Here is a 13,366-nt window from a genome sequence, read left to right as displayed (position 1 = left end):
CAGTAGTAGTGAAGCCGAAATCTGTGGTCACCAGAACTCTGTCCTCTTGTTCCAGCACAATCCTATGTTTGTTTACTTGAAGTATTTTTAACGACTCTCTCCTATACAGCAGTTGGAGCTACTGTTGCTACTCAATATCAAAAAACATTATCTAGCCTCCAACCCCGCAAAAGCAACATTAAGTGTCTACCAGGGCAGAAACTTGCATATTCAAACATATTGTTGCAAGCCACCCCAAATTTTGCCTAGTGATAGCAAGATTACACGTAATCAAGGTTTGTGTTCCTTTGGAATGAGGCATGGTGGTGACATGCTTTGCGATGGCTTACCATTATCAAACAAACCAGGCCGTTATCAACCTTCTGTTTCTTCAGTGACCCAGCCCTAGTGAGCTGTTGCCAGGCTGGCCTCATGAAAAAGCTAGCTGGTAATATTTCCAGGCCTTGCTAAATTCTTGAATTCATGGGTTTGCTCACATTCTAACCCTTCACATTCTACCCCCCCACAATTCATAAGAATATTTTAACATAGGGGCGATGAATGTGAAATGTTGGAGCAATGGCAATGATGAGGTTGACCATAAAAAACGCATGATACCGTATAGAAAGTGCTAGTTAACATGAAGTGCTGACTTTCATGCTGTAGAACCTGCAAGTGGAGCATTAATTGGGACAGGGCACAAATATTGCACACAGATCTGCACAGATCACTCACAGCTAAACCCTAGGCAGAGTGGAGTGCCTCAGCATGTTTTGCTCACCTGGAATGAGCCAGTGCACAGTGGCGTTATCATAAACACAAACTTCCAAGAGAATTTTATTGATCAGCATACTAGTGCCTTGTAATCTTTTATCATGTTTATTTATACAACCACACCTTGATCATTTATTATTCTAGTTTTAGACTCAGAGCCTGTGATTTAATGCCTTAGCAAAGGCCACCCAGTGAGTTCAAGGCTGAGCTGGGACTTCAGCCCAGATTTCCCAGGTCTACAGTGTATGAATGCTTCATGCCTAGAGAAAAACTGAGGTGGCTGCTGCCTAAGGTGCTTCGTTATTCCCTGTTTGGTACAAACAATTATGTTCACATGTCCATTTTTTAATTTTTTTTTTGCAGGAGCTCCCTATTCTTAAATCTGGGGTGCCCTTGTGGAGTTTACAGCTTCTGAAAGGGTTGAAACCAGTGATCTCCTGAGGGAGTTGTGGTGCAACTTTCACTGTGAACGCAAATACAGTGATTGCAAGTAGAGATTAGCTGTTGGTGCCTGTTAATTAGAAGGTCGGATGGGGAACTGAACACTCAGCTTGCCGCCTTCCAGAGCTGTGCAGCTGAGAAATGAAAGCAAGATGTGCTGGCAGAGAATAGCAGGTGTCTGCCTACACAAATGCTGGCAGGTATATTTTCTACATCATAAAGCTTTAATTGCAAGTGTCTTACAGTGATGTGGCATTTTGTCTGTCTTTAGATGTCGTGGATTTCTTTTTTGCCTTGTGGAACCGGGGGTGGGTGGGGGGAAGCACTGTTGTTTTTTTGTTACTGCCCATACAAAATGACCTGTCAAGACGCAGAGTTTAACATATTCATAGGGTCGGTAACCTTTCTCAACCCTGTGTTTAGCATTGTTATGTACTGTATTTGCGGATTGAGATTCTAATAAACTCTTAGGACCATGAAAGTGGGCTGACCTAAAATGCCCAGGTAAAATGCTGACAACTGGGAAGTCTAGGCAAGGGTGTTTGAACAATTCCTTTTTCAGATAGCTTTAAAGAGTTGCCAGGGGGGTGGTTTGAAGTGAGATACAGCACTAGCTTCAATATGTTTATGCGAGTAACAAATTGGTTTAAGGCTGGATAGGCTTCATGTAGTAGTTCTAAATTAAAGCCAGTAAAAGGGAGGCATTTGAATCCCATCAACAGTTGCAGAACACTTAACATTACATGAATGCTTGGCTCCCAAAACGCTTTCCTTATTTCAAATGGTTTTAATAAGATAGTGATTTATTCTTCTTGAGAGATGGAACTGTTATCAAAGAATGTTAACTTGGCTCTCTCATAAAGGAAACATTGATGGGCCCAGTGCACAGCTTGGTCTCTGACTTTTTTTTGGGATGCAGTTTTCACTGAAAAATACTGTATTTGACATTGCTGTCTGTGTATCAGTGGGCAGGCATGTGGAAACGTTCTCTTTCATAGAAGACAAAGTATGGAAATATGCACTTGCACAAACTCTGGCTTGGTGAACTGCATTTGTTAACTTGCTTTACCCTTCATGTGGTTTATCAAAGGGCAATGAAACAGGTAATGGCATGTATTCCTTCAGTCCTGTTTTAAGATAGGACTGTGACTTGCTCCTTTCTAATTGCTCACTGTTATAATTTAATTATTTACACTCTTTCTAAACATGGATGGCATTCAGAACAGAAAAATAAAATCTGAGTTCTCCAACACTGAATGGGAAGGGCAAGAAGTGACTGGAACACTGGAAAGATCAGTTCTGTTCTTGTATGGAGTACCTTCATTATATCATGCCTATGGGCTCTGTAATTTCTGTCTGTGAATAGATGGGGCTCATGAAAGACCAAGGTGGCATGTGTAGGTATTGAGGTTGGATGCGCATCTGACCTTTTTCAAAACCACCATACAGATGTGAGTTTTTTACACTGTAATCCCATCTGAAACCTTGAGAAACAGAATGACAGTGTTCACTAAGATGAAGTTTAGACTTTATGGTATTTGGGAAGGGCCCAGGGCGAAAAACTTGATTCCAAACAAGAGTTTTTGGCACTACTTTAAAACAGCTGATGGAGGATAGTGTTGCTTAAACATGGTTACTTGGGCATTTATTTGAAAATAAAAGAGAACTCAGGTGTTTAGGATGCTCAAAAGGAGTTGGGTTCTTTGGCAGTGTGGGCTAGTCAATTCAGATGTTTACAAGATGCAAGGATTCCAGACTGATAAATAACACGATTCTGCTAAGTTTGTGTATTTGAGTGACATCCATAAGCCTCTTCCTAATTCCCTCAATACAGACACTGAATATGGGGGGGTGGGGATCAAGGCGACATCTGCTAACTGTGTTCCCAGACTCTGAGCCAATAATCCACAATGTGAAAGAGGCTTCTATGCATATATCACTGCACATGCATTGGCTACTTACGCAGCACCTTGCACAACCACTTGCTAATTCTTGGAGAGCCCATCCATGCACATGCATGGAGGCCAAGTGTGAAGCCAACAGGTGCATCCCACTGAAACAAGATTAGGGGTCCTCACTTTATATGTTGTACTGGAAGCATGAGAAACCACTTACACGTGTCCAGACTGGATCTTGTACTGTAGATATTGCTCATGGATTCATTTTCTGATGATGACATCTGGTGGACACATTTCACCACTATGAAATTTCAACATCCTCTTAAGATCTGTGAGAGCCACAGAGATTTAGCACAAATGACTTTGCATTTCTTTTGATTGATTGATCCTGACAAGGAATATTTGAAGTTCTGAAGACACAAGCTCTGCAGCAGTGATTCTCAAGTCAACAGACTTACTGAGAGCCTGATGATGAGTCATTGGCTGTAGGTAGCATTCACTGGGGACAGTGAGGCTCAAAGTACTAAGTCACAGTGATTTCTAGATCCAGGAGAGGAATTCATGAAGGCAAAATTCCATTAGTAGATCCTGGTAGTAAACGGCACAGATGATTCATAGTTAAAGGAGTTGGGGAGGAGAGTTGGAAAGTGTTTTTACGAGCCATGGGTGTGTTCACTGTTACATGCTCAAGGGTGTGTTTCAGCCTAGATGGAAAGAAATGAGGCAATGCTGGAATACACGTAAGTGTATGTGTGCAAAAAAACTGCTGCTCATCAAAATAGAAAAAAGCAACTGCATAAAAACTAGGGCTAAAATTCTGATTCCAGGGAAGCCAGTGGCAAAACTCTTAGGCTCTTACACCTTGTGTTCTTGGCTCCGCTTTTCATTTCATTTTAAATGGTATTAAGCAATAGAGTCCTGTAGGAAAAAACTAGAATGTGGATATGAAGCATGTTGGCTATGATTTTTATAGGCTGCTGCATATGCTGTTGTGGAATAGAACAGCTTTCCTCCTTGGCCTCCTTGGTATAATCTTTCTGGTTCCACCTGGGGTTATCCAATTATGTGTTTGAACGTTGAGAATAAGCCTGTTGCAGGCTACATGTCACATATCTACTCATTTATTTAGGTGATGGGAAAGTGGGGGGAAGAAGCTCAAGTCTCCCTTGGTTAGTGCGTCCCAAATTTTAATCAGTATGGTATTTCCTCTTCCTTGAAGACCAGAGGGAACACCTGTGTTTTTCTGAGAGTGCCACAAGAGACAGTTGGCAAAAGCTATTGTTTCTGAGAAAACAGATGACTCTCTAGTTCAGAGGGGAAACGAATTAGAAAGTTCATCTGCATACATTGTCTTCAAAGGCTGCACAGAACTCCTTCACAAACAGTTTCAACAAATTAAAGAGTGAGACCCCCTGACACAGCTAATAAGATGTCTGGTAAATTGCTTTGACAAAGCACCCAGCTCTTATTGGAGACCTGAGGGTTTGTAGTAAAAAGGTCAGGGTAGGTTGGCATGACGCAATTTTTAAAGCATTTCTTAATCATCCTGCCTAATTTAATGTGTCAGAGACATGCCTTTCACTTCAAAGGATATTCTAAACTTAAAATTTCACCATCGTTCTGTATCCTTGAAATATGCATCACATGCTTTAACTTTCGTTTTTCTATCACAATTGAGTTTAAAGGTTTCACTTAGTTTCTTATTTGCCTTGATTTTAAGTATTTAGTCTATAAATCAATCTCAGTGCAGGAAATATATTGGGAGATTTAATGATGGTAAGTGTATTTTGAATGGATAAGCTAAATGAATGAATGAATGAATGAATAATTTACCTGAAGAATTATCCTAAATGCATTGCAAGAGGCAGTGAATTAAACTATTTAGTGTAATGTCATCAGCTCACAAGTCACGAATTTGTGATTAGTGAATTGAAAGGTTCGTTTCACCAATTATTTCGCTAATGGTCCGATCCTATTTTGTATTCTTTAAGATGACAGATGCTGCTTCCTTTTCCTTTCATCCAATAACAAGCGAGTCTCCTATTTTGATCTGAGCTTCTAACACAGCTCTTCTCTTTGATTGCTGTTTGGAGAATGTACATATACAATGTAGGCTACCTCCACCTTCGAGTGTATCTATATTAGGACAACTTCATTAATGACTGCAGTGGTACTTGGTGAGCTTAGAAAAGAATACCGAAAAGCATATGCTTTGTAAATTGGAAAATATAAGCTTTCTAGCCAAGAGCATGAGAAAAGCCCTGCTGGATCAAGCCAAACTCCCATTAAGTCTATCATTCTCCTTTCACAGTGGCCAGCCAGATGCTATGAGAAACACAAGCAGGAGCTGCGTACAATAGTGCTCTCTTCACAAATAAACACTGGCTACAGTTTTTGGTTGAGGAGGAGAGAACTTAACCACAAACTTGGCTTCAGATGACATACACTAAGCCAAATCTTGGGTTAGCTCACATATGGTATGAGAGTAAAATAGACTGAGGGAGGAGCAAACCAACTGTGAACTGTTCTCTAGGAGCATTCACATCCCAGTAAACCATGGCTTGACCTATCATAGCAAAACATACAGCTGTATCATAGACTATACTTATAATATTGTAGGGGTTTGCCTAGTAGTCACTTTTCCTTCGGGCCTTTGACGCTAAGCACTAATTGTCAGAGAGAAAATACCAGGGCAGCTTACAAAAGGTGTGTTGAAAACAACTGTGTGATAAACTTAATGTTCAGTGCTTAAAACTAGGATGTGATCAGCCTCGGTACTGACAATGCATATAAAATTGTCTGCTGTCCAAAATAATGAGATCAGCTTTAAAGTCACGTGGCTTTTAAAAAGCTCTTTGTAATTTGCTATTTACTTCTCAGCCTTCAGGGCAGGCTTGTGTTGTATGTTCCAGCTTTGCTTTGTAACTGTGTGGGTTTGAAATTAGCCTCTGTTTTAATTAAATCAGCACTTTTCATATAATCACGTGGCTCCAGAAAGTTGCATTTTTATTTGAGTTGAGCAGCATAAGTATTAATTATGTTTAAAAATGAGACAGCTGCTTCATCATTTATTTTTTGTGCCTAAAACATTCTGGTGACAAAATATGTATATGAGAGTAGAGCTCTTTGATGGCAGGTTCACGGTTCAAATAAATACATTAACACCCTTCAGTTTTTCTCTCATTTGGCCTGAATCAAATCTTTGCTGTTTGGATAGAACTTCAATGAATACTAAGGCTGTTAACACAAAAATGAAGATAATAATGTATATTTTTGTTACATGTTGCATTTATTGCAGAGTTTTGAATATTTAGACAAGCAACTGTGGAAGACAGGCAAATTCTTCTCTCTTGGGTCGCAGAAGCACCACCCCTTAACTATGAAAAGATGCTGCCAAGTTTAGGCTCCTATTCTCCCAGTCTTGCAGAGGAACTAAGAGAAATACCAAGTCAGGTATATGATGACCCAGAGTGTTTGAGACCACATTAAGCCAGCCCCCCCTTCAAGGCTTGCGGACTAGAGATGGTTAGCTGGGTGGGTGAACTTTGAATTTCAGAAGAAAAAAACCTGTGGAGTTTGTGTTTGTCTTACCTTCTCCCACAGTGGGATCTGCCTGTCACTTGCCACACCTCATTTCCTTCTGACTTCAAACACTGATTGCTGGAACAAATAATAGGTACAGCAAGTTGAGAATAATCAGCAGTAGCCAAAATTGGAAAAGCTGCAGGGAAGAACGAGGCGCTAAACCTAGCAGAGCATGTGAAGAAGTCGGTGAGAGGTGTGGGGAGAAATCTGAGAAGGGCCTGATCCTGTTATTATTAGACTAGCTGGAGAAGTAGTCTAATGGGATATAAGGCAGTCATCTGAAGCAGATATAATCATAGACTCGTGGAGTTGGAAGGGGCTCCAACTCTAGTCTAAAGGTACCATATGCTTCATAGCGAAGCCTTGTCATGGAAAGCCTTGTTGTGAACTCGTGAAGGTTTTGCAAAGAACCTTGAAGCTCACTCTGTTAACAAATATGGGATTGTCATTTTTGAACGATTCACACGCCAACCTACTTTTGAAGCGAAAGGAAATTTCAAAAGCAGTTATGTTAAAAGGGATCAGCTCTTAAAAGGGGGGAACTTTAAAATTCCACTAGGTTGGCACAAACCGTATGCGTGAGCCTAAGCAGCTTTTTGGATTTGGACTGGATTTCTCTCAGATGATGATGATGATGATGATGATGATGATGATGTCCTTACTTTCAAAGGAGCCCAGGGTGGTAAGCACACATAGGAAGGATGTCAGATGCAGGATACTATCTTAATTCAAGCATGTTGAAAAGCTGACAATACCCTAAATGGAATTTCAGGCCAGATTCTGTGTTCATGTCCAAAAACAACGCCTCTATTCATTTTCTGGAGAATGCATTTACCGTATTTTTCGCTCGATAACACGCACCTGACCATAACACGCACATAGTTTTTAGAGGAGGAAAACAAGAAAAAAAAATTCTGAATGAAACAGTGGATGTATCATTTTTGTGCTTCATGCTGCGGCCACAGACACGTGATTTGACGGTGAGTTTGGGGTAGCCCAATGCAAAGATCCTGAGGATCCATGTGGATCCATGCTTTGTAACCACGTTTTTGTACCATTGCAGCCCCAGGCAACAGTGGGTGCGTGATTTTTTTGGTGCAGGCTGTAGCCATGGACATGCTATGTGATCTGATGGTGAATTTGGGGTGACCCAATGCAAAGATCCTGAGGATCCATGTGGATCCGTGCTTTGTAACCATGTTTTTGCACCATTGCAGCCCTGTTTTTGCATCAGATCATTGCTATGTGATCTGATGGTGAATTTGGGGTGACTCAATGCAAAGATCCTGAGGATCCATGTGGATCCGTGATTGGAACCACGTTTTAAGTAGGGAGGGAAGGAAAAACATAGAAGCGACAAGGAGAGGGGTGTGCAGAGAAGCAGCTGGCTAAGAATGCAGGAGAGGGGTTTTACCGGAGGGAGGAAAGGAAGGCAAAAGTCCCCCCCCCCCACAAGCCAGCCAGCTCTCTCTCTCTCCCCCCCCCCCCAACCTGCATGTTGCCTTCGAGTCCCAGACGCACGGAGAGGACTTAGAAGGACGCTCGGCTTGCCTGGAGGGGAGGGGTTTTCTCTGCTCTTTGTTCCGTTTGAGCAAACACAGTAAGGAAACAGAAGCGGGTGGGCAGTAAGACCCTGAGGCAGAATGCAGGAAAGCAGCAACTTCCTCCTTTCCTCCCTTCTCTGGACGTTTTGATATTTGCCTGATTTTTGCCTTCACTCGCGCTTGTCAGCTCCAGGGACCACACATTCGCTCGATAACACGCACAGACATTTCCCCTTACTTTTTAGGAGAAAAAATCTGCGTGTAATAGAGGGAAAAATACGGTAATTTTCCCCTCTGAAATTCTTGGGAGGAAGATATAATACAAATTCTGACAATGTTAAATATATTGCTGCACTGGCAGTTTCCGGATTCTGGAACGCAGAAGGCAAGCATGACTGAGAATCCCAACTGCAAACTCATGTCTAGGAGTTCTTTTCCTTATTTGCAGTTCTTGCTGCTAACAAATTATATATAAACACATATTTGGAATTTTACTATGCACAGATCAGATACTGAAATTCATATTCTAAGGTGATTGTATCCCATTTTCTCATTCAGCTTATACATTTTCATATCAGAGTGGCAGGCACAGAGACATCCTCTTTTCAGTGGTAATAACTGTATTATATATATTAAAGTTTAGGTACTGCAAATGTAATAACTTGAGTACCAAAAATGCTATTCCTTTTTCAAAAAACGGATTTGCCACATTTCATTCCCCAACATTTCCTCATAATGTTTTGCTTATTGGAACAAAAATATGTGTAAGATCCATATTTTAATGATAAATGAATATGTAGCATTGCATGATTACCCATAAGAAGCTTCCATATAAGCATTATTAGTAATACCCATAACATGCAGATTTGCTGATTCCATATTTTTAAAAATTGCAAAAGATGCAATTTCCAGATGCATTTATGTTAAAACAATAGTTTCATGTCATAATTTATCATCATCATTATCCCCTCGTTTTCTTTTCTTCTGTAGTAATGGCTGATCACAGGCTCTTGCAGAGAAGGTTGTTATAAAAACTCAATGGCTAAGTGAAGCCAAATCAATTCAAATTAGAAACAGAACAGATTGTGAAATTAACTAGTGTACCCAAATTTGCTAGTGTACCCAAATCTGTATCTAGGATCCTTGCGGTGTGGGACCCTCCTCAGTAAGAAGTTGGGGATGGAAGCTTTGTTGTTGTTTAGTCGTTTAGTCGTGTCCGACTCTTCGTGACCCCATGGACAAGGGCACGCCAGGCATTCCTGTCTTCCACTGCCTCCCGCAGTTTGGTCAAACTCATGCTGGTAGCTTCGAGAACACTACCCAACCATCTCGTCCTCTGTCGTCCCCTTCTCCTTGTGCCCTCCATCTTTCCCAACATCAGGGTCTTTTCCAGGGAGTCTTCTCTTCTCATGAGGTAGCCAGAGTATTGGAGCCTCAGCTTCACGATCTGTTCTTCCAGTGAGCACTCAGGGCTGATTTCCTTAAGAATGGAGAGGTTTTATCTTCTTGCAGTCCATGGGACTCTCAAGAGTCTCCTCCAGCACCATAATTCAAAAGCATCAATTCTTCGGCAATCAGCCTTCTTTATGGTCCATCTGCAGTGATCGTGGAGCCCAAGAAAGTAAAATCTCTCACTGCCTCCATTCTTCCCCTTCTATTTGCCAGGAGGTGATGGGCCCAGTGGCCATGATCTTCAGTTTTTTTTTATGTTGAGCTTCAGACCATATTTTGCACTCTCCTCTTTCACCCTCATTAAAAGGTTATTTAATTCCTCCTCACTTTCTGCCATCAAGGTTGTGTCATCTGCATATCTGAGGTTGTTGATATTTCTTCCGGCAATCTTAATTCCGGCTAGGGATTCATCCAGCCCAGCCTTTCTGTACAATAACAGCTTGCAAACCCTCCCTTGACCTAAAGATGAAGGGGAGGTGGTCTTCCAAATGTTTCCTAAAGTTTACCAATACCAATTTTACTCTTACATATATGCATACAAGAAAAGCTATAGCCCAAAAGGAATGTAATAACCTGTCTTCCACCTCCCTGCCCACCCCAAGAGGCCTATTTTTAAACCACTGGAGCAGAATCAGTTCAGTTTTTGAATCCCACAGGCAGTCTGGATACACATACCACATGTTCATCACCATGCAGGTGTGAAGGGAAAGGGAATAGAGTTTTAGGCAGCCTTGAAATGTTACACTCTTCAACGTGCTTGACATTTCTAATGCTTTTAAAAGGAATGATGGAAGTGCAGTGAGTATTTTTCACTATGAGTCCCTTGTTAATGGTGCTGTACTGGTGAGATCAAGGAAACTTGCCCTGCCTTGTTCTCTCTGGATAACTTCTTTTGTGTAAGTGCCCCTTTAACTGAAAGACTTTGCCAGACATGTGAAGGAGTGATGAATTCCCCACACAAATATCAGGAGTCGGAAGCAGCCTGAAATAGCTTACAGATAAGTAATATAAAACTGGACAATTCCCAGATGATAGGTTGGGTTCCACCAAGAGTGTCTCATAACTGGTTGAGCCAAGTGACAGCTGTAGGTTTGGAGAGAAGAGTAGTTCAGTTCCTGGTAATGTGGTTGAAACCAGCATGTCCCAATCTAGGAAAAAAAGAGTCTCTTGATAGGTGTCCTTAGTAAAGTAAAATAAAATAGGGATCTGGTGCCATACATAATGGAAACTGATACCAGTTCCTCTAATGGAGATATGTAGAAAGTGGAATTACCCAAGGATCATTATTAAGACCTGTACTTTTTATCACATCCATTGATTATCAAAAGTTAGCGTTGAGCCGTGAGCTAGCCAAGAAATCCTTCAAGATGGTTAAAACAAAAATTTGTTCCAGAGGGATCTCTTCAAACAGGGTGAATGGGCAGTAAAGTGTCAAATGCGTTCAGTTTAAACAAGTATAAAGTGATGCACATTTAAAATCCTTATTTCACAGGTGGATGGTGTTTTTTTTTTAAAGTGTCAACACACCTGACACCTGTAGTCCGCATGGGGGACTTGCAGAATTAGTCCTATGCTACAGCCAGCAGTGCTACATCAAATGGTAAATATTTGTGTACAGAACTAAAATGGAAAGAAGGGAATGCAATGCTAAACCAGAATTGGCTTTTTCTTTTCTTTTTAGCACTGCAACATGAGACCAGCTGCAAGGGAAACTACTGCTTGGACAAGCCCTGTGATAAATTCCTTAATCATTTCATAGGAGTTCAGCTTTTGTATAGGAAAGGCAATGGGAAAGTGACTAAGAGTCATTTGAGTTTGTAATGCTGGGTCAGCTATTTGCTTGGCTTATACATTTTGACATCAGGACAAGATAAACCTTTTGCACAGACCTTGGCAGGTGGAGGATAACATCAGAACATCTGTCCTGTCATAGTTTTGTTGCTCCTTCTAACTCATGTTGATATAATATGTTTACATCTTGCGTGGTTTATTGTTGCACTGAGCTGTATGTAAACTGTCCATAGTGAATCGTGGACTATAAATGCATTTAAATAAATAATGTGGCCAAGTTCTCAACTATGATAACTACCTAGAGCATTCCCAGTTTAAAGTGCAAAATGGTCAAAAGGTCCATTCAGCATAGTGAATTTCAGATCTGAGTATTACATGCCTTTGTGTGTGTACTGTATTATAAAACAGTGAACGGCTAACATGTTGGCTACAGTGTAGGGTCCTGCTATATCATTGCTATGGCTTAGTGGTTAAAAGCATGAATGATGGACTTGGTAGTCCCAGTTGAGATTTCAATCTGATAAAGGATAGACTTCCTTCTTGTAGGCAAGTTACTATCTTACAGTCTTCCCATGTTGAATGTGGAAAACTGTAATTGCTGGCTTGTTTCACAGGAGTGTTGCAACTGTACTGTGATGATTTATATGAAGTGATTTGAGCACTCAAGAAAAATATATTATGAACATGTTTTGCATGGCTCTTGGCACAGGGCATAGTGTGATTAACAGGCAAAGGTGTGGGACTCTGAATGTGGATTAACAAAGAAATCCCGCAATGGCTTAATCTAGCCCTGGGCAGGAAAGGCTTCTTAAGCACTCATCTTTTTTTCTTAAGGAAGAGTACAGAGCCAATCCAGAAAATTTTTGATCTAATTATTCACCTATTATAAATTTGAAAAGAATTAAAAGTGCTTACAGTAGCCACAAGCAATCTATGATTCTGTCATCACCCTCCATACTTGGTGTACCTTCTCAGTGTTTGCAGAAGTCTTGCAACTTTAGCTGTCAGGTCTGTTTGGATAAGAGTTATGAAAGGAGCAAGAACAAGCTAAATATACAAGACCATTTAAGATGTCTAACCCTTAATGCAAACCATTTATTTTTATGGGCTCTCTCAAACAATGACCTAATTTATTGTCTGCACTGCAAATACATATCTTCAAGGGTCTTTGAAACACCATGCTGACAGAATGTTCACCTTTTTGTTGAGAAAAGGGGTGACTGCTCAACTAAGAGTGGTTTTGGGTGTTAGATACACTAGAGAAAGAGGATGCACAAATCAGCCTGCACTTGTTTTTACACTTCTGTGCGCTTTTTTTTTGGCATTTTGCTTGCAGGAAGTTTTTTTTCGTACTTGTGTATTTTGACATATTACAGTGAAGGAAGAAAAAAACAAAATGCAAAATCACTTGTGCTTCCTATGACCCCAAATACATTCAAGGAGAGAGCAAGTGACTCAGGCAAGAGAAGACGTGGGGAAATGGAAGCTTTCCATTGCAGCTGTGTTCTGGAGGGCATTTCTTCTTTTGCAGCATGAAACCTACATTAGCCTTCATGCTGAATCTTGAGACTGTAGCCCTATTTGGACATTGATTCGCTTTGTGTGTAAACAAACACATGAGGAGGAATGTGGGGTGGGACTACCAATCGCTGCCCCCTCTGGCATGCCATCTATGCATAGTTTAGAGCCCTCCATACATTTGAGGGCAAAGGTCTGCAGTGGGAATGCTTATCTACTCATGGAGTCTACCCATCTGACCTAGAACGCTGCACAACAAGGATGAGGAGCCTCCATGCGTAGAGAAAGTTGCCCACTGCAGACCTTTCCCTCAAACTCATGGAGGACTTTAAACCATGTACCAGTGATACACTGGTGGGAATTGGTACTATGTACCTGCTTCTC

The 13,366-nt window shown here is 41.0% G+C and overlaps 1 protein-coding gene across 3 annotated transcripts in view; it reads left to right on the top strand.

Moving 5' to 3' along the window:
• ROR1 (receptor tyrosine kinase like orphan receptor 1) overlaps positions 1–13,366 on the top strand; it is a 154,596-nt gene that overhangs the window by 45,045 nt on the left and 96,185 nt on the right. The window contains exon 1 of one of the 3 annotated variants that reach the window (XM_083621105.1): positions 1,278–1,394. The exons of the other annotated variants lie outside the window; for them this stretch is intronic. Within the exon in view, the coding sequence (XP_083477231.1) occupies positions 1,385–1,394 (10 nt within the window). The 5' untranslated portion in view covers positions 1,278–1,384. Of the gene's footprint in view, positions 1–1,277; positions 1,395–13,366 lie in introns of those variants that run through there. 3 annotated transcript variants of the gene reach the window in all.

Source organism: Podarcis filfolensis (assembly GCF_964270895.1).
Source record: "Podarcis filfolensis genome assembly, chromosome: 6".
In the NCBI taxonomy this organism is placed as follows: Eukaryota; Metazoa; Chordata; class Lepidosauria; order Squamata; family Lacertidae; genus Podarcis; species Podarcis filfolensis.
This window is presented reverse-complemented; position numbering and strand designations above follow the sequence as displayed.